General features: G+C 39.5%; 2 protein-coding genes across 2 annotated transcripts in view; both read left to right on the top strand.

The window, feature by feature from the left end:
• LOC145407909 (sodium-dependent multivitamin transporter-like) overlaps positions 1–21816 on the top strand; it is a 327055-nt gene that overhangs the window by 63484 nt on the left and 241755 nt on the right. The window lies entirely within an intron of this gene.
• On the top strand, positions 1813–19858 carry Klp64D (kinesin-like protein 64D). The gene is made up of 13 exons (XM_080278551.1): positions 1813–1818; positions 2548–2775; positions 4242–4447; positions 5763–5953; positions 6830–6969; positions 8164–8361; positions 9736–9907; positions 12816–12901; positions 13540–13670; positions 14641–14821; positions 16762–16998; positions 18054–18179; positions 19203–19858. Exons 1-13 carry the CDS (start codon positions 1813–1815, stop codon positions 19341–19343), a joined length of 2043 nt encoding a protein of 680 aa, XP_080134677.1. The 3' UTR covers positions 19344–19858.

Genomic DNA, 21816 nt, shown 5'->3' with positions numbered 1-21816 from the left:
AATACGAACCTTAACGCTGTGAACTACAATACCCTTAGCTCGGGCATATTCGCCACGGAGAAGGCAATAAGGGACTGGCCATTACTGCATACATATTGGCTGTAACAAACATTCCTTTCATGAGTCATAATCAAAACTAGATATAAATTTTGTATATAAAGAAATGGAATGTGTTTATGTATATAAGGAACTGAAAGGTGTTGGTTTACAGTAAGAAAGCAAGGTATCCAAGACCACATGAGCTGTTATTAGTGTGCTTCAGTACTGTGTGGGAGTTGTTTTATTTTCGAGTTTAGAACCTTTTTTTCTTCATGTTCGTGTAAACTGTATATCACTAATAAAAGAGGAAATTTTTCACCGAAGATACATTATTTCTTAAACCTGAGAGAGAGAGAGAGAGAGAGAGAGAGAGAGAGAGAGAGAGAGAGGAGCCTGTGAACCTGAACAACTTATCCTTTCTTAAGAAACCTGAACAAAAGCAAACAAAAATCAAGATCCATTAATTTCGAGACACCTGGAAGTCACAAACGGAAAGACAGTTTCAGAGTTGTGTATATGAAAGACTGAGAGGCTTATTCTTGCATTGGAGAGCTGGGCTGAAAAGGGATGAGTGTAGCTAGACAGGTGTTGTGTGACCGCCGTAATGGGTAGGGACACGAGCTAAGAGTTCTTAGAGAGAGAGAGAGAGAGAGAGAGAGAGAGAGAGAGAGACGGAAAGCCTTATGCAAAATTACCAAGGAAGTCACCACGAACGGTGGGCAGTTCTTTTGGCTCTCCCAGCAGCAGCCTGGTTATTCGTTCATCGATTAGCTGACGCCATGCAGTTGCGGTACAGGCACAAGCTTCCACTGCGGCTTCCTTTGGTAATTCAGTTTCGACTGGACGAAGAGTTGAAATCCATATATGAATAACTTGGACAGCTTTAAAAGTCCAGAATCGTATGATTAGGCAAATAAAGTATTTTTGTACAATGATTTCCTTTGTCTAAAAACCTACATAATAAAGCGATGAACTGTTTCTTCCCATACTAAGGCAACGTAATGCATCTACAATGATCATTTTACTTGGGTTACTCCTTTCAACAAAGAAAATGATCTACATTAATTTGATTAAAATGTTGTAATCAGAGCGCGACATACACAGCTCGTAGTCCACATAATTATGTCAATGACTTTAATGTAACTCAACAGTGTAACTTATTATATGATTATGTTTTGTTTACATTGAGATAATTGATCGATGATACAACTAGGCCACCTGGGGAAAGCGGCTGCAACTACTGTTCACAACACTCAGAATGGCATATCTCAGAATAAGGCAAATCAAATCAAGAGGACAAAATACAGTAAGCAACTGATTTCTTACAATATAACAATTTCACTGATATTTGAGAAAATGCACTTTATATTTATAGAAGATTAACATATACAGCTTCAGAATTCTAAACTTGCTATAATCCAAGATATGCCATTGTGAACATTCCTGACAGAGCTTGGTGTCAGAATAAGGGGTGGGACTGGAATGTGAAATGAAACTGAGGTTATGAAGCGATGTGGAGCAAGAAGAACGTCCATTTGACTTTAGTGCAACCTATTTCCCACGAAGAATACATTTACTTCATGGAATATCATCTTTAAGCGGTAATTGGAGCGGTGCAATGGTCGCAATTTCATCGTGTCTAACCTTGGAGTTGCAGATCAGTTACGAATTTCCTGCTGCACTATGGCTGTAATTGCTGACATCCACAGTTGTGCCACTGATCATATGGTTTAAAGCTTACACCGTTAACCAGTATCGGATAGCTACATCACAATGGCGGTAAGTGAAAGTGTCAGGTATGTTGATGAATCGGAGAACATTTCATTTTTGCTTTCTCCAGATGATTGTACTCAACACAGGAGAGACTTTTCGAACTGGAGGGGTTAGATGTAGCCTTCATAACTCCTTCATGCTGGGAGGTTGTAACCCATGTCAAATTATCTGGGATAGGAAGTAGAAAATAATCACAGTGAAGGGGTCAGTAGTGTCACGTAATGAAATAGCATTGCCATTAATTGTCAGCATTAATATTTGAGGTATATCCAGATATCCTATTGGCGTGATGTGTTCACAAGTTAAAATGTCCCCACAATTTACCCCCAAGTTCAGTTCTCATGCCAAGGCCTTGGAAAAAGTTTACTTCTCTTTTGTCCCCATTCATCCAGCAGCACAATTGGAGACTTCAGTGTAACATTGAAGATGAGGAAATTAAGAAAGCAATTGGGTAGACAAAAGAAGAGAAAAGGATTAATTGTCATTACAGAGGTCAGGCTCTGAGAAACCAAGGTCAAACTCTATTAGGAAATGTTGGGACTTCGAAAAATTTCATATCTCTCTGAATTGATATCCATGTGCAGTTGATAGGCATTACACTGGTATAGTTAAACCTTGTTCATATAACCCAGAACTATCCAACCAGAGTTAGTGATACATACTTTATAGACACCTCTTCCTGGATGATGGAAAGGGGTATTATTCCATATTTAAGCATATATTCTTCTTTTCCAGCCTGACAAGGAGCGAGAGGGGCCAGGAGCCTTGAAAGACCGGGAGACTGTACGTGTAGTGGTGCGAGTGCGTCCTCTGAGTGAGAAGGAGATTCAGTCTGGACACATCTGCATTGTGCAAAGTGACGACCTCAACTGCTCTCTCCATGTCACCAACCCCGCAGCGCAAGATGGAGAGCCACCCAAAGTTTTCACATTTGACTCTGTGTTTGGTCAGGATTCCAAACAGGTAACTGCTGTATACCCTTTTTATTCTAACCTGGCCTAAAACTGCCATATTTTCACCTTGAATACTGATTTGTAGCAATATCTTACACCAGACACTGATACTGGTCATGAAACAGCGCTGTGAAAAGGATATAGAGCCATAGTATTGTCTTATTCTGTTCATTGAGGTGTGTGTAATAAGCTGGAAAAAAAAAAAAAAATCATTGAGCTGTGTGAAATAAGCTGAAAAAAAAAGGTCTGAGCCAGGTTAAAGTAAAAGGATTGTAGTGTACAGACATTTATCATTACTGGTATAGGTTAGGAATGTGTCCCAAAAGACATTCCATATGATTATTAGCATTTTAAAACTTAAACTGCATTTTTCTTTGAGCTACTTTTTCTTGCATATTGCAGTTAATACCAGTAGCTATTTTTGTTTTTTTTATGTAAAGTGGAAGGAAATGGATAGTATTATGTGGGAAATGAATCATTGTTGAGCTGAGGCAGAATTGGAGGGCATGTGTCAGACAGTTGATATACTGATAGGTAAAGTATATACAGTACCATACCCAAAGTTCAGTAGTGTTATGTACTGTACTAGTTTTTCATGTTCCATATTACTATACAGTGCTTTCAGTTAGCTCTTATCATTTAGAATCTGAATTCTCAAGAGTGGATAGCCAGCATAGTTATACAGGTATTTAACATCAGCAAAGTTTCATGTATTTTCAGCTGTGTATTTAGCCCAGTACAGCTTGAACTGGCTGCATGTTAAATTTTGCAGGGAGCATACTTAGTGTACCACCCTTCACCTACCAGCTCATACAGTACTGTAGTTGCAAAATTCACACATCTGAACTTGAGGATTCTGCCCTCCCATTTTGCGTGTAAAAGGCCCCCAAACTTCTTTACTTTATTTGTTATACTAGGCAGGAAAGAGTCAATTAGAAGTTTTAATATTTGTAAGGATGAGCTGGAGAGATGGAGTGGAGAGATATATGAGAGAGGGGGGTGTGAGCTGGGGGGAGGGCAGTGAAATAGCGAGGGACAGGGCGACATGGACGCGATTTGTTTGTGGCCACCTCTTACAGGATTAAGGCATCTGGCAATATATAGATAGATAAGTATTTGTAAGGTTAATTTGGGTGCAGTAATAGAATGACATGTTATGTTGAATGCCTGTATATGTGATGAATCAGTATAATATTTATGCAGTGAAGAAATTTAAATATTATACTGTGTTATACTGTAATGTAAAATGCTGTTAGCTACTACAAGTATGATACTGTAATTCATTGGTAACAGGGACCTGAATCAATACTAACTGAATCCAGATAAGGTTGCCTAGATTCATCATTGCTTCGAGTTTTCTTCTGTCATGATAACCCAGGAGAAAAATAAATAGGTGCAGGTAGTTGAAAATTTTATTATAACCAGTAGGATTTTGAAATCAGAAGAGAGGCATCATTTTTCTTTTTTTTTTAACAGGTTGATGTTTATAACCTGGCTGCACGTCCCATAGTAGAAAATGTGCTTGAGGGATACAACGGAACCATCTTTGCATATGGTCAGACAGGCACTGGCAAGACTTTCACCATGGAGGGAGTCAGATCGGTTTCAGAGTTGAAGGGCATCATTCCTAACTCATTTGCACATATTTTTGGCCATATTGCAAAGGCTGAAGAGGACAAAAAGTAGGTGCATTTGATCCAGTGAGCCTGGAGATGTCTTTTTTGTTATATTCTTCTTGCTACCAGAGAATTCTGTTCAACGTAGGATGGATTTTTCATTTTGTAGGGGTTAGCTATCCCCTATATAAGCTCCTGAGTATGAGAGACCTTTTCTAAGTTGAATAAAATACTGCATTTTGGGACAGCAAGAATAAAGTAAAAGTGAATATGACTTGATTCAGGGGATTAACTAACTACATTTTTAAAAATGCATTTGCGTTTAGGAATATGCTTGTCATCTTTGGTAACTGTTTCTCAGTTTTGTAGATTTTTTGCCAGAATGTTATGGGAAGAGATTCTAGTTATGATGGGTTCTTTCCCCATCATATCTTGATACATCCTTTATTTGGATAGGTGCTTCCATTTTTTTTTTTTTTAAATGTTGTGTGGGACAGGGATCTTAGATCTTTTGTATTGATGAACATTGGTCTTTATTTCTTAGCTTTAATATAGCCTTCTGCCAGGGTCATGACTGTCCTTTGTTGCACATTTGCTTTATGCCTTTTGTTCTCTGTGTTGTATGAAAAGGAATATCTGAGTTTGTTTCTCATACACAGCCTTATCATTTAAGGCTATAGACCCCAAACTTTGGTTACAGGTATAACCTTTTGCAGATAACATTAGTAGTGACAATGTGCAAACTTAACTATATAGCTTTTGGCCTAGAGAACTCAAAGTGTATAATTAATTGACACAGCCCTTGAATGAATGTGAATTGTAATCTGCATTTCCAGCAGCAGAACTAAATGTACAGTATTTTTTTGACAGTATTGAGAGAGCATTTGGAAAGATGAAAGGTTACAACTCATTGATAAACAGAAGATTATTGTTCTTTGACCTTTCCTACAGTATCACATTATTTAAATGATCTGAGGCCTTAGACTGATACCTTGTGTCCATTGGGTCAGGTGGTTCAGTTAACTACTTGTCACCATAACCTGTTCTGCATTTATCATCATCCAGATCTTTCTCTATCTAAAAGCAGTTTAAGTCTTAGTTACTAGAGAGTAAGGTATACATACAAATACATTGCTGGAAACAATAATGTAGTGTTTATAATACATTATAATACAGTACTAGTACGGTAGCTTTTCAGTTTCGTTAACATCTTTTATGCTTCACTTAGCTATTACGGAACTCACTTTTAACGTACTGAGCCTGATGGAAGAAAGCCAAGAGGTGTGATAAAAGTAGTCCATTGTAGTGGATGTTGACTGTATTGTATCTGCTGCAGATACAGAAATTAGCCACTACGAGTATGTGATGTCTGATGTCTCAGGTTCCTAGTGCGTGTATCCTACCTGGAGATCTATAATGAAGAGGTACGGGACTTACTGCGGCAGGACCAGACAGTGAGGCTGGAGGTGAAGGAGCGACCTGATATTGGGGTGTACGTCAAGGACCTCCTCACACATGTTGTGCACAATGCTGATGAAATGGACAAAATCATGACTCTTGGCAACAAGAACAGTAAGTGCAGTGATATCTATTTATTCTGTTATCCCAGCAGTCACAGTTTATTTACCTTACATGGTTTGCCATTTTGCAGCATCCCAATAGCTTATTGGCAGAATAAGATAGTGCTCTAACCTTACATTCTTTCCATATAGCAACACTGTTTGGTGACTAGCACCATGATCTTGTGTTATTCTGTCTTTGCAGATGAGCATTCAGGATGGAGAGGTGGCAGTTTTAGGTCATGTAAAAATGGACAGAGTTTAGTATGCAGTCTTCCTGCCATGACACCCTCTGAAATTATGTTGTACTGCATATTTTGAATCATTTGTGCATACTTATATTTTGACATATTTTATTGAGATTAACAGTAACTTATAAGGTGATGTAGCCTATTCATTTGGTTTATTCTTGCAACCCTCAGATTAGTGTGTTTAACATAGGAAAGCCCACTTTCATTGAAGGAGTTGATGAAAGCTGTAGCTATGTAACTTTCCATGTTCAAAAGGGGTCTCCTAAGCTACGGTAAACAGTCGTGTATGTATGGTAGTAAGAATAAAGTACTGTAATGTAAATCTAAGAAATGTCCTTTTATTCAAGGGGTTTAGAATCAGAGAAAGGAAAGTGGTAAAAGATACAGTGGAGTGTTTGTGGCCAGCAGTTAAGTGAACTTTATTTATTTATTTATTTATTTTTTTTGTGTGTGTAGTAGTTAATGAAGGCTTTATCTGGCTTTTTCAGTTTGAAAAGTGTCTTCAGAGCCAAACATAATTGTATGAAAATAGCAAAGATAAAATAAAAGCTTACAGAACATTTTTGTAATGTAGATGTCATTTTATATATATATATATATATATATATATATATATAGATATATTTTCATAATTACAGGAGCAGTTGGAGCAACAAACATGAATACTCACAGTTCCCGTTCACATGCCATTTTCACCATTACGATAGAATGCGCAGAGAGAGGTGTAGATGGGCAACAGCACTGGCGAGTTGGCAAGCTACACTTGGTTGACTTAGCGGTGAGCAAAGTGTACATGTATTTCTGTCTGTCAGATCCTTGTGGTACCTTTTTTTCTGCAAAAAAGTAAGAATCAAAGGTTGGAAACCCACAGAAAAGTTGTTCTTTCCTAGAAAATGTAGACAAAAGATAGCCACATTCGAGACCTGCTCATATTGCGGTTCATTGTCATAGTGCATTTAAAAGACTGCGAGTCTCAGACAGAAGTCAAGAGTGAGAGCAGTGGATATGAGTTATTTGAGAAGAGCACGTGGAATCACGTGGAGAGACAGACTGATGAATGAGGATATGAAGGAGCATTGTGGTGTGGATGTGGATGTGAAGCGTTAGGAGAAACACATTGAGGTGGTTTGGCCACGTGAAGAGGATGGAGAGTGAAAGAATGACGAGGAGAGTGTATGTGAGTAAGGTGGAGGGGGGTGGAGAGGGAGGGGGAGGCCAAGGATGAGATGGAGGGATGGAGTGGAGAGGTATATGAGAGAGGGGGTGTGTGAGCTGGGAGCAGGGCAGTGAAATGGCAGGGGACAGGGCGACGTGGAGGCGAGTGTCCATCCCTTACAGGATTAAGGCGTCTGGCAATAGATAGATAGATAGATAGATAGAGTCTCAGGCATAGGGAAATACAGACTGAGGAAGACAGCTCCAGAGCTGACTTTAGTAAATAGCATTCACTCATTTGATTATTTTAACCTCAGCCACCAAACATGGTTGGAGCTTTTGTTTACACCCATCTGGGTAGACACTATCGATAATTGCTTGCGAATATGTCGCAAAGATGTATCTTTGTTGAAGTATGTCAGAGGACTAGGATGGTTTGGTAATTTTAACTAGCCTAGCATAATCAGGCAGAGATAGTTACTTTACTGAGCACACTTCCAGTTTATGTTGGACAAGGGTGATTAGACTACTGGTTTTACACTCCTTTTCTGTATATTGGCACTTGCTGGAATCAGTGCTTAACAGGTCTTGTGAAAGTACTTTAATAATATGATGCACAGTTTGTGGATGGTCTTGCCTGCAGAATGGAGCTAAGAATGTTACAGGCTTGAATAGTGACTGATTGGATTTCTAGCTGATTTCACCTGGCACAATGTTGAGGGCTTTTCCTACTCTCGGATTTTCAGTACCTTTTCTTATTTCTGTGACCTACCCACTTCATTAGTAACTGCAGGAGGGTGATGATTTATTCTCACAGGGTTCAGAGCGACAGAGCAAGACTGGTGCAACAGGCCAAAGACTGAAAGAAGCCAGCAAGATCAACCTGTCCCTGTCAACCTTAGGCAACGTCATTTCGGCTCTGGTGGATGGGCGCTCGACTCACATACCCTACCGTAACTCCAAGCTTACCAGGCTTCTGCAAGACTCTTTGGGTGGCAACTCAAAAACAGTCATGGTAAAAGAATAGGAATGTGTTTGTTTATACTGTAGTAACTTTTATAGATTCATTTGTTTTTACCCATACCTGTGCCCTGAATGGGTGGACCAGTTGTATGTTCCTGGACTTCTGTACATATAATTTAAGGATCATTTCAGGGTTGGATCGTAGATAGATAGGGAAGGAATTGAGGGATGTTTGAGTAACTACGTAGCAGAGCCATCTACTTTTTCTCAGTGTCACCATATGAGTGCATTCCCCTCCTACACATTGAGCTGTAACAGAGGGTGAAATGTAGGTTTGAATGTACAGAAGTGAGGATCACTAGATGAAAGTGTTTCTCTGAGTATCAGAGCTATGAATGGTAGAAACATGAATGAACAGCTGAACTGTTGGCTGGGAATTGATTTATTTTGTATAGCTAATGTGTAGTGGGTAATTAGGGTGCTCCAGTTGGATTGAGTTGGTTGGGGTTTATTTCCCACGTAATACCACTCAGAGATGAGTGAGGCTGGTCACTCTTCATGGGGCAACACTGGCTTAAATGATGATGATGATGTAGACTATAAAGGCTACTGAAAGTAATGTGGACTATGGTAATGCAGGATGAAAATTTGGTGAAGAGGTCTGGGAGTGTGCATGTGGAGGGCAGAGCACCATGAGGCAGACCTGAGGGCTGAAGAACTCTTAGAATAAGGTATTGCTCAATGGCCTAAAGGTTTGAAGAGTGAACATGATGCTGCCAGAGATCATGTAGCAAAGAGAACCACACTCTGATGAAAAAGACAGCCATGCAAGCTGTTACAAGGTCTTTGAAAATGAACAAATAGTTGTTGTGCTGGATATTCATGAGATTAGACATTCTGTATGTCTGGAATACTGTCTGTGCCTGTTGATGTATTTCTTATGGGAAGTCTTTTTCATATAATATGTCTTTCTTTCCATCATCCTTTCCTCTTCCTTCTGTCTACAGGTGACTCTACACTGAGTGACAAGCCAAATGGTTCCTCTAAACCAGGAAACCATGTACGACGCTGGATGGTAACCACGTAACCAAATTATGGCACCTGGTTGTTTAGTGGGCAGTTAAGGCGCTCCAGTCGGATTAGGCTGGTACATGTTTATATCCAGAGGGTGGTTGAGGTTTATTGCTCATGTAATGCCACTCAGAGATGTGTAAGGCTGGTCACTGTCATCTTAAATGTCAGGACCAATTTGCCTAGCCCCGGGCTCCTACGATCTGTATGGGACAGCACAGGATTGGATGATGATGATTTTTTTTTGGAGTGTGGGGGAGGTCTGAAAATGAAAACATCTCTGTAATTCTTTCCTCTACCTCTTATTTTCCTTTAGTCTCAAAAGTCATCTTAATTTTGCATTCATATCTTTCAGTGCGCAAACATTGGGCCAGCCAGCTACAATTACGATGAAACCATTAGCACTCTGAGGTATGCAAACCGTGCCAAGAATATCTGCAACAAGGCCAAGATTAATGAAGACCCGAAGGATGCCTTGCTTCGTAAGCTTCAGGATGAAATCAAATCTTTGAGAGAACAATTAGAAGGTGAGTTGAGGAGCTGCCAGAGGTTTTAATATCAGTAATACATGACACAGACAACCACGTCAGTACAGTATGTGCTACAGTATTAATCTGCAGAGACAAAACTATTGTACTTCTTTTTTTTTCTCAAGGAAGTCACAAAAAGCTAACAGCCAGTTACTTCTTACCTGTGTATTTATGGTTTAATATATCAGTGAAAAAAAACAAGAAAAGGAGGGGGCTAGAAATACCGCATTGCTTTCCTTTTCCTTCTGCCTGTGGGTGACACTACACTGAGTGACAAGCCAACTGGTTTCCTGTACACCAGGAAACCATTTACTATGCTGGGTGGTAACCATATAGCCAAATTTTGGCACCTGGTGGTTTAATGGGTCTATCTATCTATTTATTGCCAGACGCCTCAATCCCGTTTGGGGGGGCCACAAACAAATCGCCTCCAAGTCGCCCTGTCCCCCGCCATTTCACTCCCCTGCTTCCAGCTCACACCCCCCTCTCTCATATACCTCTCCACCCCATCCCTCCATCTCATCCTCGGCCTCCCCCTCCCTCTTTCCCCCTCCACCTCACTCACATATACTCTCTTCGTCAGTCTTTCACCCTCCATCCTCTCCATATGGCCAAACCACCTCAGTGTGTTCCTCATAACGCTTCCTATCACATCCACATCAACACCACAACGCTCCTTTATATCCTCATTCGTCAGCCTGTCTCTCCATGTGACTCCACAGGCTCCTCTTAAATAACTCATTTCCACTGCTCTCACTCTTGACTTGCGTCCTTCCAACAACGTCCAAGCTTCACTTCCGTACGTTAGAGTTGGTATCACAATACTGTCATGTAGTAACTTTTTCACTTCCATGCTCACTTCCCTGTTTCTTATCACTGCTTTCAAGGAACCAGCAACCTTTCTTCCCTGCTGTACCCTTTCAAGCACTTCATCCTCCAAACCTCCATCCTTACTCATCACACTACCCAAATACTTAAACGTACTCACATTTTCCAATTCCTCACCATCCAACCTCGCTGTACATTCACTGACTTCACCTCTCTCAAAGACCATCACTTTACTCTTCCCTACATTCACTTTTAGATTCCGTTTCTTACACACTCTCTCAAACTCATCAACCAAGCCTTGCAGCTCCCCTTCGTCTTCACTCAACAACACAGTATCATCTGCAAACAACAGTACAGGGAGTTTCCAAACACTATCCTCTCTCACCATGGCCACTCCAACATCCACTACCCTACCTTGTACCTCTTTTATTACCCCATCCATGTACAGATTGAACAACCATGGAGACATGACACAGCCCTGTTTCAACCCAACCTTCAAAGAGAAAAATTCACTTAGTTCACCATCCACACGCACTGCAGCCTTCGCACCATCGTACATACTCTTCACAGCATTCAACAATTTTCCATCTACTCCATATATTCTTAACACTTTCCACAATCCTAGTCTATCCACCCTGTCATATGCTTTCTCCAAATCCATGAATGCCGCATACAACTTCTTTCCCTTCTCTAGAAACTTTTCCACCAAAGATCTGAGAATGAATATCTGATCTACACAACCTCTTCCCTTCCTAAAGCCTCCCTGTTCTTCTCCAACTAATTTCTCTGTTCTTTCTCTAACTCTGTCAATAAGTATCCTACCATACACTTTTCCTATTATACTAAGAAGACAAATGCCCCTATGGTTGCCACACACTTCTTTTTCCCCTTTTCCTTTGTACAAGGGAATAATTATACCTGACTTCCAATCCTCCGGACTCTACCTTCCTCCCAGGCCAATCTGCACATCTTCCACATCCATTCTACTACTATCTCTCCCCCATGCTTCAGCATTTCACCACACACTCCATCAATTCCTGGGGCTTTCCCTGATTTAACTTTCTTCATTGCTTCCACAACTTCTATCCTACTGATTTCTTCCTGTCTTCTCACCTCCCTCCTTCTCCCAGCCATTCCCCAGCCACTTATACTCGCATTACTTCCATCCTCTACGTTCAACAATTCCTCAAAGTGTTCTCTCCATCTGCTCACTTTTTCTCCCTTCTCCACTAGTAATCTACCATTTTTATCTTTCACTCCCCTGCTAACTTCACTTCCACCCTGTCTTACTCTTTTCACCTCTTTCCAGAACATTTTCTTACAGTCCCTCCACTTTACACTCAAATTTCTTCCAAATTCCTCAGTGGGCAATTATTGCATTCCAGTCGTATTGAGCTGGTGAAGTTTTATATCCATGGGGTGGTTGGGGTTGATTGCTCATATAATGCCACTCAGGGATGAGTGAGGCTGGTCACTCTCATCTTAAATGTTGAGACCAACTGCCTAGCCCCAGGCTCCTACTCTCCTCGTGGGGCAGTGTAGGATTGGATGATGGATGGATGGCATACTGAAGCCGACCCAGAAGGGTGTGGGTTACACCAGTAGAAAGGCAGACAGCAATGGTCTTGATGATGTTGCAAGAGGAAGGCCTCCAATTACATGGGAGATGAATGGTTGTGGTAGCAGAGAAATGTAAAGACAGCAGCTTGGAGGCCTTTATGTCATAGCCATCCTGTGTGGATAGCCTATCCCAGGAAGGGACAAGGCACAAGCAAGGTTGATAAATTGGTATGGAAGTAGTCTTACAATCATGAATACCTTCTTTCAGAAGAAAAACATAGAAAAGGAATTAGAAAGGAACTAATAGTAAAACAGAGTGAAATTGAATTGGTTCTCATTAGCAAAGCATACACAGTAAAAACTGTTACTGCCATGATATGTATAAAGCTGGATGCTGTGGATTGATGAATTAGATAACAGTAAGTTTTACATAATAGAGAAGCATTAGCTTGCTTTGAAGGTACAGTATGTGCCAGGCAATTTAAGTGGATAAATGATAAATGGAATGTGATTGCAGACGAAGCAGAGGAGGAATCCGAGGAGGAGGAAGGTAATGGAGAAGAGAAACCAAAGAAGAAGAAGAAGAAGTTGAAGGAGGAGGAGGTAAGTGTGTTAACCCTGTCATGATTGAGACAGCTCAAATATTCTGTTGCAGCTAGTGCTGGAAGATTTTCACAACAGAGAGTGAATCATAATAGTTTGGGAGTGTTAATACTTTTGCCATTGACCTTCTTCTGGGCATGACAACTCTGGTATTCTGTGCCAGCTAACACCAGACAATTTTATTAAGCTGAGACTGAGTCAGAGGAGCCTGAGAGTATACACCTACAATGGGTCTCCACATAATTGCATATAATCATGTGGCATTATCAGGAATGAAGAGAAGCATTCACTGGGGTTATTATTTCACCATGACACACGTTACATTTTCAGATTCTTCTGTGACACAGGAATTTTCAGTCGTCATTTCCCAGCAGTTTTGTATTATCAGTAATCTGTGTGCAGTATACATATTCATCTTTCTTAGAAGTAATTTCTTCTGGATTTATGGCTCCTCATATTCATGGCTCTTTATGGTCTTATAGTAATTATAATACTAACCCATTCTCATGTTGTCTTATTACAACCCATTTTACATAGTTTTCTGTTCGATTTCAAGGCTTTTGGAACCCCAACCACTTTTCATCGCAGATTTTTTTTTTTTTTTTTTTCTTTATCACAGTCAGGTATCTTTTTTCCAGGTTGCATTAATCCGTAAAAAGATTGAGGAGGAACGAAGATTGCTTGCTGAAAGAAAAGATCTGGAAGAAGAAGAAAGAAATAAGGTTAAGAGTGATTTAGATCGACATGAAAAGGAAGTGAAGAAAGCACTGTAAGTTCAGTTGTTTGTTTTTGTAGCATAATGATATAAATATGATGTAAACATACTTTGACAGTTTTTTGCACTTCATGCAGTTGCATTAATTAGGTATTCAACTTTACGAATTCAAAATGTGCATTAATGCATTTGAGCAGAATATTACCAGTCACAGTTAGATACTGTTATTTTTCCAAGTCACTTCATTTTTACCTTTTTTGTACACATGATCAAAAAAGTATCGTTACACAGGAGATCAATGGTTTCACCATGGACATTGCTGCTGTTTGCATTTTCTTCTTAAGACAGATAATTTTGAATGAGAGTTTATAACACATGTTTTACAAACTTTATGCATTACTGGATGTTGATAGTAATAGCAGGCATTCATATATATGGAAAGCGACCGAAGAACATTTTCAGTGACTCATCTATCTTTTCAAGAGAAAACAACAGGAAAGTGTAAGAATACTTTTTTGATCGTGTGGACCAGTATATGTATATAGTATATAATTAGTTGTTGTAGGTTATGTGACCAGACCTACTGCCAATCTGGAGTGTACTATTACAGGTATGAGAGTGAAATACGGTTATAGGGTTGGTTTACCAGTTGTAGAACCATTCACTCTGGAGAGAGCTGCTTTCACATGGTAGCACCAGTGGAACCAAGTGGCTCTGTTTTCCAGTTTTACAAATGTCCCTCAGCTCCTTCCTTATCTCCCAAAAGAAGGAAGATGGACTGAAGGAGAAGGGTAACTCTGGCAGTCTCTGGCTTCTCAATCACATGAATTGGGGGCCAGATTAGCAACAAATCTTAAGTACAGTCTCATAACATTTGTCTTAGTCATACTGTGAGAGGTGTTGATCTCAAAATGTACAGTAGTACCATGTCTGTATTCTGGAAGGCTCAATCCCTTAGATGTTCCTTGCCAGCACCAAAGGGAGTCAAAATGTTTTGCAATTTATGCTTTACTGTATGTTACAGGAAAGAACAAGAAGCTCTCAAGCAAAAATTACAAGGGTTGGAGAGGAAAATTCTTGTGGGTGGAGAAAACCTGCTGGAGAAGGCAGAAGAACAGGAGCGGCTACTGGAGGAGTCAGCCAAGGAACTGGAGGAGCGAAGGCGGCACGAGGAGCAGCTGCGTCATGCTATCACACAGAAGGAGGTGTGTACCAGACATCCATTTTAAACAGAGTTTGGATGATGGCAACTGATGCTCTACCTAACATTTTTGCCATGTTGCTTGATGCCTTGCTGCATGATTATTTCCCTCCAACACATAGGCAGTCTTCACTTAATATCTAGGATGTAAGTGATGCAGCAATAAGTTAGACATGCTTTTAGTTCATGAGTGGAGGTTAAAAGAAAATTTTTTTAAAAAATCTAGATTACAGTGAATCTTGAGTAAATGTTAAGTGAAAACTAGGTATTAATTAATTTGTTTCTTAATAATTAAATAGCTTTAAGTAAAGCAACTTTATACAATGGCTTTATTGCCTCCTCTTATTATATGATGACTGCATTTTCATATGCTTGGAGTATAGGTTAATCTCCCTGCTTCTGTATATTTTGGAAAGAATGTACTCCTTCTCCAGTTAAAAAAGTGTAGCTTGTGTAATACCTGTACCTTTGTAGACTAAACTAAAGTATTAGGAGTGAAAGAATATCATCATCATCATCTAATCCTGTGTTGCCTCATGAGGAGCATAGGAGCCCTGGGCTAGTGAAGTTGGTCCTGACATTTAAGATGAGTGACCAGCCTCACTCATCCCTGAGTGGCATCACGTGAGTAATAAACCCTAACAATCCCTTGGATATAAACCTGCTCCGGCTCAATCCAATTGGAGCGCCTTAATTACTCACTTAACCACCAGGGGCCATTATTTGGTTATATAGTTACCACCCAGCATAGTAAATGGTTTCCTGGTGTACAGTAAACCATTTGGCTTGTCACTCAGAGTAGCCTCACCCGTAGAAAAAAGGAAGAGGAAAAAATGAAGGAAAGAAAGACAAAGGAGGAAGGAAGGAAGGGAGGAAAGAGGAGGCACCGAAAAGCAGCACTACATCAAGTGAGTGGATGGTAATAATAATAGTGGTAGGTGGGGGCACTCAGCATCCACTCATTCGATGTAGTGCTGCTCTCAGGTGACTGCCTTTTCCTTTCTTCCTTCTTTCCATCCTTCCTCTTCTGTCTTTCTTTTCTTCGATCTTTTCTCTTACTTCAGCCTACGGGTGGCTCTACATTGAGTGACAAGCCAAATGGTTTCCTTTACACCAGGAAACCACTTACCACGCTGGATGGTAATCATATAACCAAATTATGGCGCCTGGTGGTTTAGTGGGCAATTAAGGTGCTCCAATTGGATTGAGCTGGTGCAGGTTTATATCTAAGGGGTGGTTGGGGTTTATTGCTCACGTAATTCCTTTCAGGAATGAGTGAAGCTGGTCGATTTCATCTTAAATAATCAGAACCAACTTGCCTAGCCCTGGGCTCCTACAAAACTTGTTGGGCAACACAGGATTAGATGATGAGTGAATGAAAATGAATACTGATAATCATCATCATCATCATCATCATTATCCGGACCTCCTTTCCCACCCTAGGGCAAGGTGAGAGTAGCAATGTCCAGACAGCCCATAATAATAATATATAATAATAATAATAATAATAATAATAAAACTAAGGGAGGTAACTGACAGGATATCGAGCTGGCTGGATGAATTTTGTGAGGAGAAGTGCATGATCAGGGATTTTTGGCACCCCTTTTTAACATGGCAGCGTCTGGATTGACGCTGTCGGATATGATTATGTGAAGCTACAGAACGTGGTGAATGTTTTTGGCGTATCCAATAGAGCCAGGATTCCGAGGGCTTGAATGATGAGTGAATGGAAGCGTGGCCCATTGGATTGGGCAATTTTGGGCTGTCTGGACATTGCTAATCCTCACCCTGCCCATGGGTGGGAAAGGAGGTCCGGATGATGATGATGATGATGATAAAATTAATATACTGTACCATACACTGGCCGAAGGAAGTAATAACTTGAATTAAGTATTTCATTCAGAGAGAAACTGAAATTGACACTGTGCTGTACTTCCATTATAGGCTGAAAGGATTGACTTGGAGGAGCGGTACACGAGTCTTCAGGAGGAGGCGGCTGGCAAAACTCGCAAATTAAAGAAGGTGTGGACGTTACTGATGGCGGCCAAATCTGAGTTGGGAGACATGCAAGCTGAACACCAGAGAGAGATGGAGGCCCTTCTGGAGTCTGTGCGTCACCTCTCACGTGAACACAAACTGCACCAACTAATTATTGACTCATTCATTCCCCTGGAATATCAGGTATCAAACTTCTGTTCTCAAATTATTTATTATGTGTACTGTAGAAGTGTGTATGTATGTGTGTGTGCATTCCCCAGATATGCATGCTTTTGCAGTGATTATGTTTATCAGTATGTCAACATATTTGGGTCTCATTTTGGCAAAGGTGCTGTACCATGCAGGGGAATTAGCTGTAGAGGTTAATGCATTGAAAACAGATGTACATAGTTACGATTGTTGTTGTTGCTTATACACATGGTCTGCCTAGCCAAGCAGATCCATTGAGTGCAAGTAAGGATTTGCCCCTATGGCATCATCCTCTAGTTTCTTACACTGTTGATGTTGTGTTTGTGTCTTAGTGTGGCATGTGCTTTGCAGTGCTACAGTATATGCATTGTGTGTTGGCCTTCTCTGCACGTGGGTACATGTCATCTGTGATTTTACACAACCTAAATCTAAGCTGGTAGCTGAGGAGGGCTGGGTGATGTTCTAACCTTCACCTTGCTAGGGGATCTTGATCAGTTTCATTTAAGGATGCCTCTGATGGGTGAAAGTCAGGAGGGGGGACTTGTAATATAGTGTTTTGATCAAGGTGTTATGTTGTGACCCACATTAGCAAGACAGTGCAGTATTATGTTCAGCTCTCTGTTGTGTTGTTAGGTAAGCTGACAAAAGAGGGAAACAGTATCTTAGGAGATATGGAAGAGGTAGTACAGTATTTACTACTCACAGGAGTAGCCCTGAACTTGAGCACCCTACCCCCAGCCCCCCCCCTTTGTGTGTGTGTGTGTGTGTGTGTGTGTGTGTGTGTACCATCCCCACTTTTTAGCACTGGTGTTGTGCACAGCCTTATTCTTGGGACTCTCTTTCCTCTGAATCATGCCTCAAACAAAATTGGAGAACTTTGCACCAGTTGTCCCAACCCATACATAATGATCATGAGATTTGGGCTAGAATGATGATGCTGATGAATGTGATGATACAACTAGTTAATATGAGTATATATCTGGTATTTTCCTAAGTTTTTGTGATTTTTCCAGAATACAAAGATGTTATTGTTCTGCTCTTTCCAACAGGAAATGATAGAGCGTTATGTCCACTGGAATGAAGATATTGGGGAGTGGCAACTGAAGTGTGTTGCATATACAGGCAATAATATGAGGAAGCAGCTTGATAATGGTGACAGTGAAAAAGAAAATCTGGTAAGATATATTAGCAGTTCCTTTTCAGTTTCAAAAGTTTTGAGTGAACAGTAAACTTTTTTCAGTTGTATAATAACTGTTATAAGAAAAGAGAGTAACCTTTCTGTCATATTGATGTAGAATTCAGAATCTAAATCTACCATATATGCCAGCATATAAGTCAGTATTTTCAGGGTAAAAAAAAAAAAGCATCTCAAAAACTAGGGGTCAACCAATACACCGAGCATAAAGTTGTTGATACATGGCATAGACGAAAATAAGGCCGTGGCATAGAAGGAGGGAAGTGGCACTACCAGCAGGCCCACAGCCATACCGTATCCTACTAATTCTATCATGCTGGTCTTGTACTGCAACTTTTATGACAGATCCAAGTTTATTATACTGTACTACATCTTATTTAGTTAATTTTTGAAACCAAGACAAAGTTTTAAGAAAAACAAGTCATGGTTACTGGTAATTACTGGTGTTTACACCTAGAATGTGGGGAGTATCCTATGCTGTTCACCCTTCCTAGAATGCAAAGAAACACCAACTGGGTAATAGCTATTCGAGGCAGTGAATCTGACATGCTATTACCATAGGTTTTCCATGAATAGAAACAATATGCATTTCAAACAGTTTTGCTTCGATAGTACAACGTGTCTGATGCTTGTAAACTTTAGTTGTTTTGGTTCTAATGACATCATTTGTCTGCTGGTTAACATGCACAAACTCTTGACAGTCAGGTGGAAGTGGTGCTGCCTTATTTTGGGGGTTGGCTTATGTGATGAACATAAGCCTAAACCTGAATTACGCTTCAGAATTTTAGGGGTCAACTTATTCGCCGGATCAGCTTATATGTCGGCATATACAGTAATCTGAAGATAACGCCATGTTTCCCTCTAAGGAATCCCAGTATTGGGGTTGGCCATGGTACAGCTGATGTTTTCACTGAGCTGAAAGCTAAACCATATGCCAAAACCAGCTGATTGCCAATATTCTTTTAAATTTTTTTTCTTTCTGACCTGGATATATGTTTTACAGAACCAGGACAGTGATATGTGGCAGGTGTACAAAACTTACAGCCCAGAAGTTTACCGACCCCCAGCTAAGCCTCGTCGAAAGAAGTCTGGCATTCCTCGACCTAAGCACAGTAGATCTGCTAGAAAATGTGATAAATTATAGACATATATTATTTTAACTTATTTCAGTATCTTCATATTGATATTTAACTGAATTTTGTATTATGTGCTACAGGCATGTTTTCTGAACATTTAATTACAGTATAATTATGGTATGAATAGCCAGATAATTGTATGTCAAGTGTTAAAATGGGATGAAACAAGAAAGGAAGTTTGTGATTGGCTACACAGAAAGATATTTGGAATTCCATGCTGCAAGGATAGATTGCACAGCTTTGCTTCAGTTTTGGCATGTTCCAAGCCATGTCCAATACATAGATGGGCATATTTAGTGGGGTAGTTGTAAGGGCATGATCATTTACATTAAAGTTGGTGCAGAGTAGTTGCATCAGTTAGAAAAGAATATGGGCAATTAAGTTTTATTGTGCCACTTTCATGTACCACCTAATATAACTAATGTTAGGAGCTAAAAGAGTAGAAGTGAATTGGTACATTGTTCTTGATTTTTGCCTGTAGAAATTTTGAAGCATACTGGTGTGTAGTGTATGTACTTCAGCTTTTTCAGTAAAAGTAAAAAGTTAATGTGTCTGCTTGGTGTCAGGGAGTGGACTGATAAGTCAGTGCCCAGAGTTAGGTAAACAAAAGGAAGAAAAGAAGTATGAGACTGCAATTTAATGATGTGTGGTAGCCAATTATGAGCTTACATCAGTGTTCTTTAATATTTAAACGTACCCTCTGCAAACACTTACCGGTATATGTGAGATGGTCAGCATAATCAAAGATTACAGGTTTCAGGACTATTTTAACCATACTGAGTCCATCACCATCTGGCAGCAAGAGATAATGGCATAAAAATTAACAACAGAAATGCCAAGTGTGAACATTGTATGTACTGTATATAGTTACCCATAACCTCATTTCCTACTTCATTACAAACTTAAAAGGGTAAAGAATATGAATGTATATTACTGGTCACAGTGCTTGACTGGGTGAGGTGAAAAGTCCTCACATATCACATGCTTTTGGGATTGGTGCACTGCATTTCCCATGTCATTTGCCCACCCAGAAAAAATGTCGTAGATGGGTATTGTATGTGTGATGCTAAATCTCATAACTAATATGCTTAAGTTATTAAATGCAGTATTTGATTAATTATTCTATCTGCTATGATAAGCATGATCTTTATGTGGATAATTTTCCACAGTTATATATTTTACATGCTTGAAATTAAACTTTGAGTAGATATTAAACACATTGTCTATCAGAGTACAGTACTGTAATTACATATACTTTCAATGTATTTGACTGAAAGTGTTTATGTTGCCATAAATTCAATAAGTGAATTTGAATATATTGTTACTTTTATTACAGCAGCTGAAAATACAGTAACTGCATTTTGCTTACTGTATAAGACAAGTTATTTCTGGTGTAACATTAACAATTCTGTGTGATGGCTGTATGCCACTTATATTGTGTCAGCCTAATAGATTCTTTCCATTGTTGTTTTTTCCATACACTGTTTTACATTTCATGAAAAATAAGGATCCCTTTCAGTAAGAGTTCTTGCTAAATGTTATTATACCCTTTGTAAGTATTTTATGTCTCAAATGAGCACATTTTCTAAAAATGCCTGAAAGGTGGCATTGTTGGTGATTATTTTTAATAAAATCACCAGTGAATTGCCACATTGTAAGTCACTGCATTTATGGAGCATCACATGCTCAGGCATGTCACATTCCCATTATATTTCCCATCACTTCGCCAAATTCCTAATTGACAAACTAGTGAGGACACAGTTCTACCTGTTGTCTTCAGTGGTCAGTTTTACTGGTAATTTATCCATTAAATGGATTTATGAACTAAATTTGCATCGTATGTTTATAGTTACTGTAAATGAATAGGTGAATATTAATTATGCTATAAGTGCATGAGGGTCCAGGATAACTTGGACAGACACTTGCGTTATAATGCTAGCATCACAACACTTGTTTTGGAAGATGCAAAGAATATTGTATTGAGACTGTGGATGCCATTAATAGTATTCATAAATTTCAAAGATACTCATCCCTCTGGCACACAGATCAGTACTGTTATCTTGAATAGTAAATCAAAATTGTGGGTCATGTGTCTGATAATTTGTTTATATTTTACATTTTTAAAAGGAGATATTGAATCATTGTTTTGTGAATACAGAGCATGATTTTTCGCATTCATTTAATTCTTCATTTCACTAAATTTCATCACAGAAGGGATACATATTTTATTTACTTAAATATTTTTTTTTAAATGATAGGTTTTATAATGATGTTTTAGGGATTTTGGTATGCCTTATTGTTTTTGAGTAATTGATGAAGAACTGAGGAAAAGACAATGCAGTTTGGTGTGGCTACCACAAGGAATAGCTACTGAGGGATTTCTCTTATGTGTGGAAATACTGACAGTCAGTGTGAAGAGAGGCTGGGTGCTACCAGTTTGATAACTGGAGTACCATGTTTAGAGTGTGATGTGTTGTGAAA

The sequence above is a fragment of the Coenobita brevimanus genome, chromosome 74 (assembly GCF_032717465.1).
Source record: "Coenobita brevimanus isolate Jiangsu-jjx chromosome 74, ASM3271746v2, whole genome shotgun sequence".
Lineage (NCBI taxonomy): Eukaryota > Metazoa > Arthropoda > Malacostraca > Decapoda > Coenobitidae > Coenobita > Coenobita brevimanus.
Note: the sequence above shows the minus strand (reverse complement) of the source record. Positions and strands in the feature narration are given on the sequence as shown.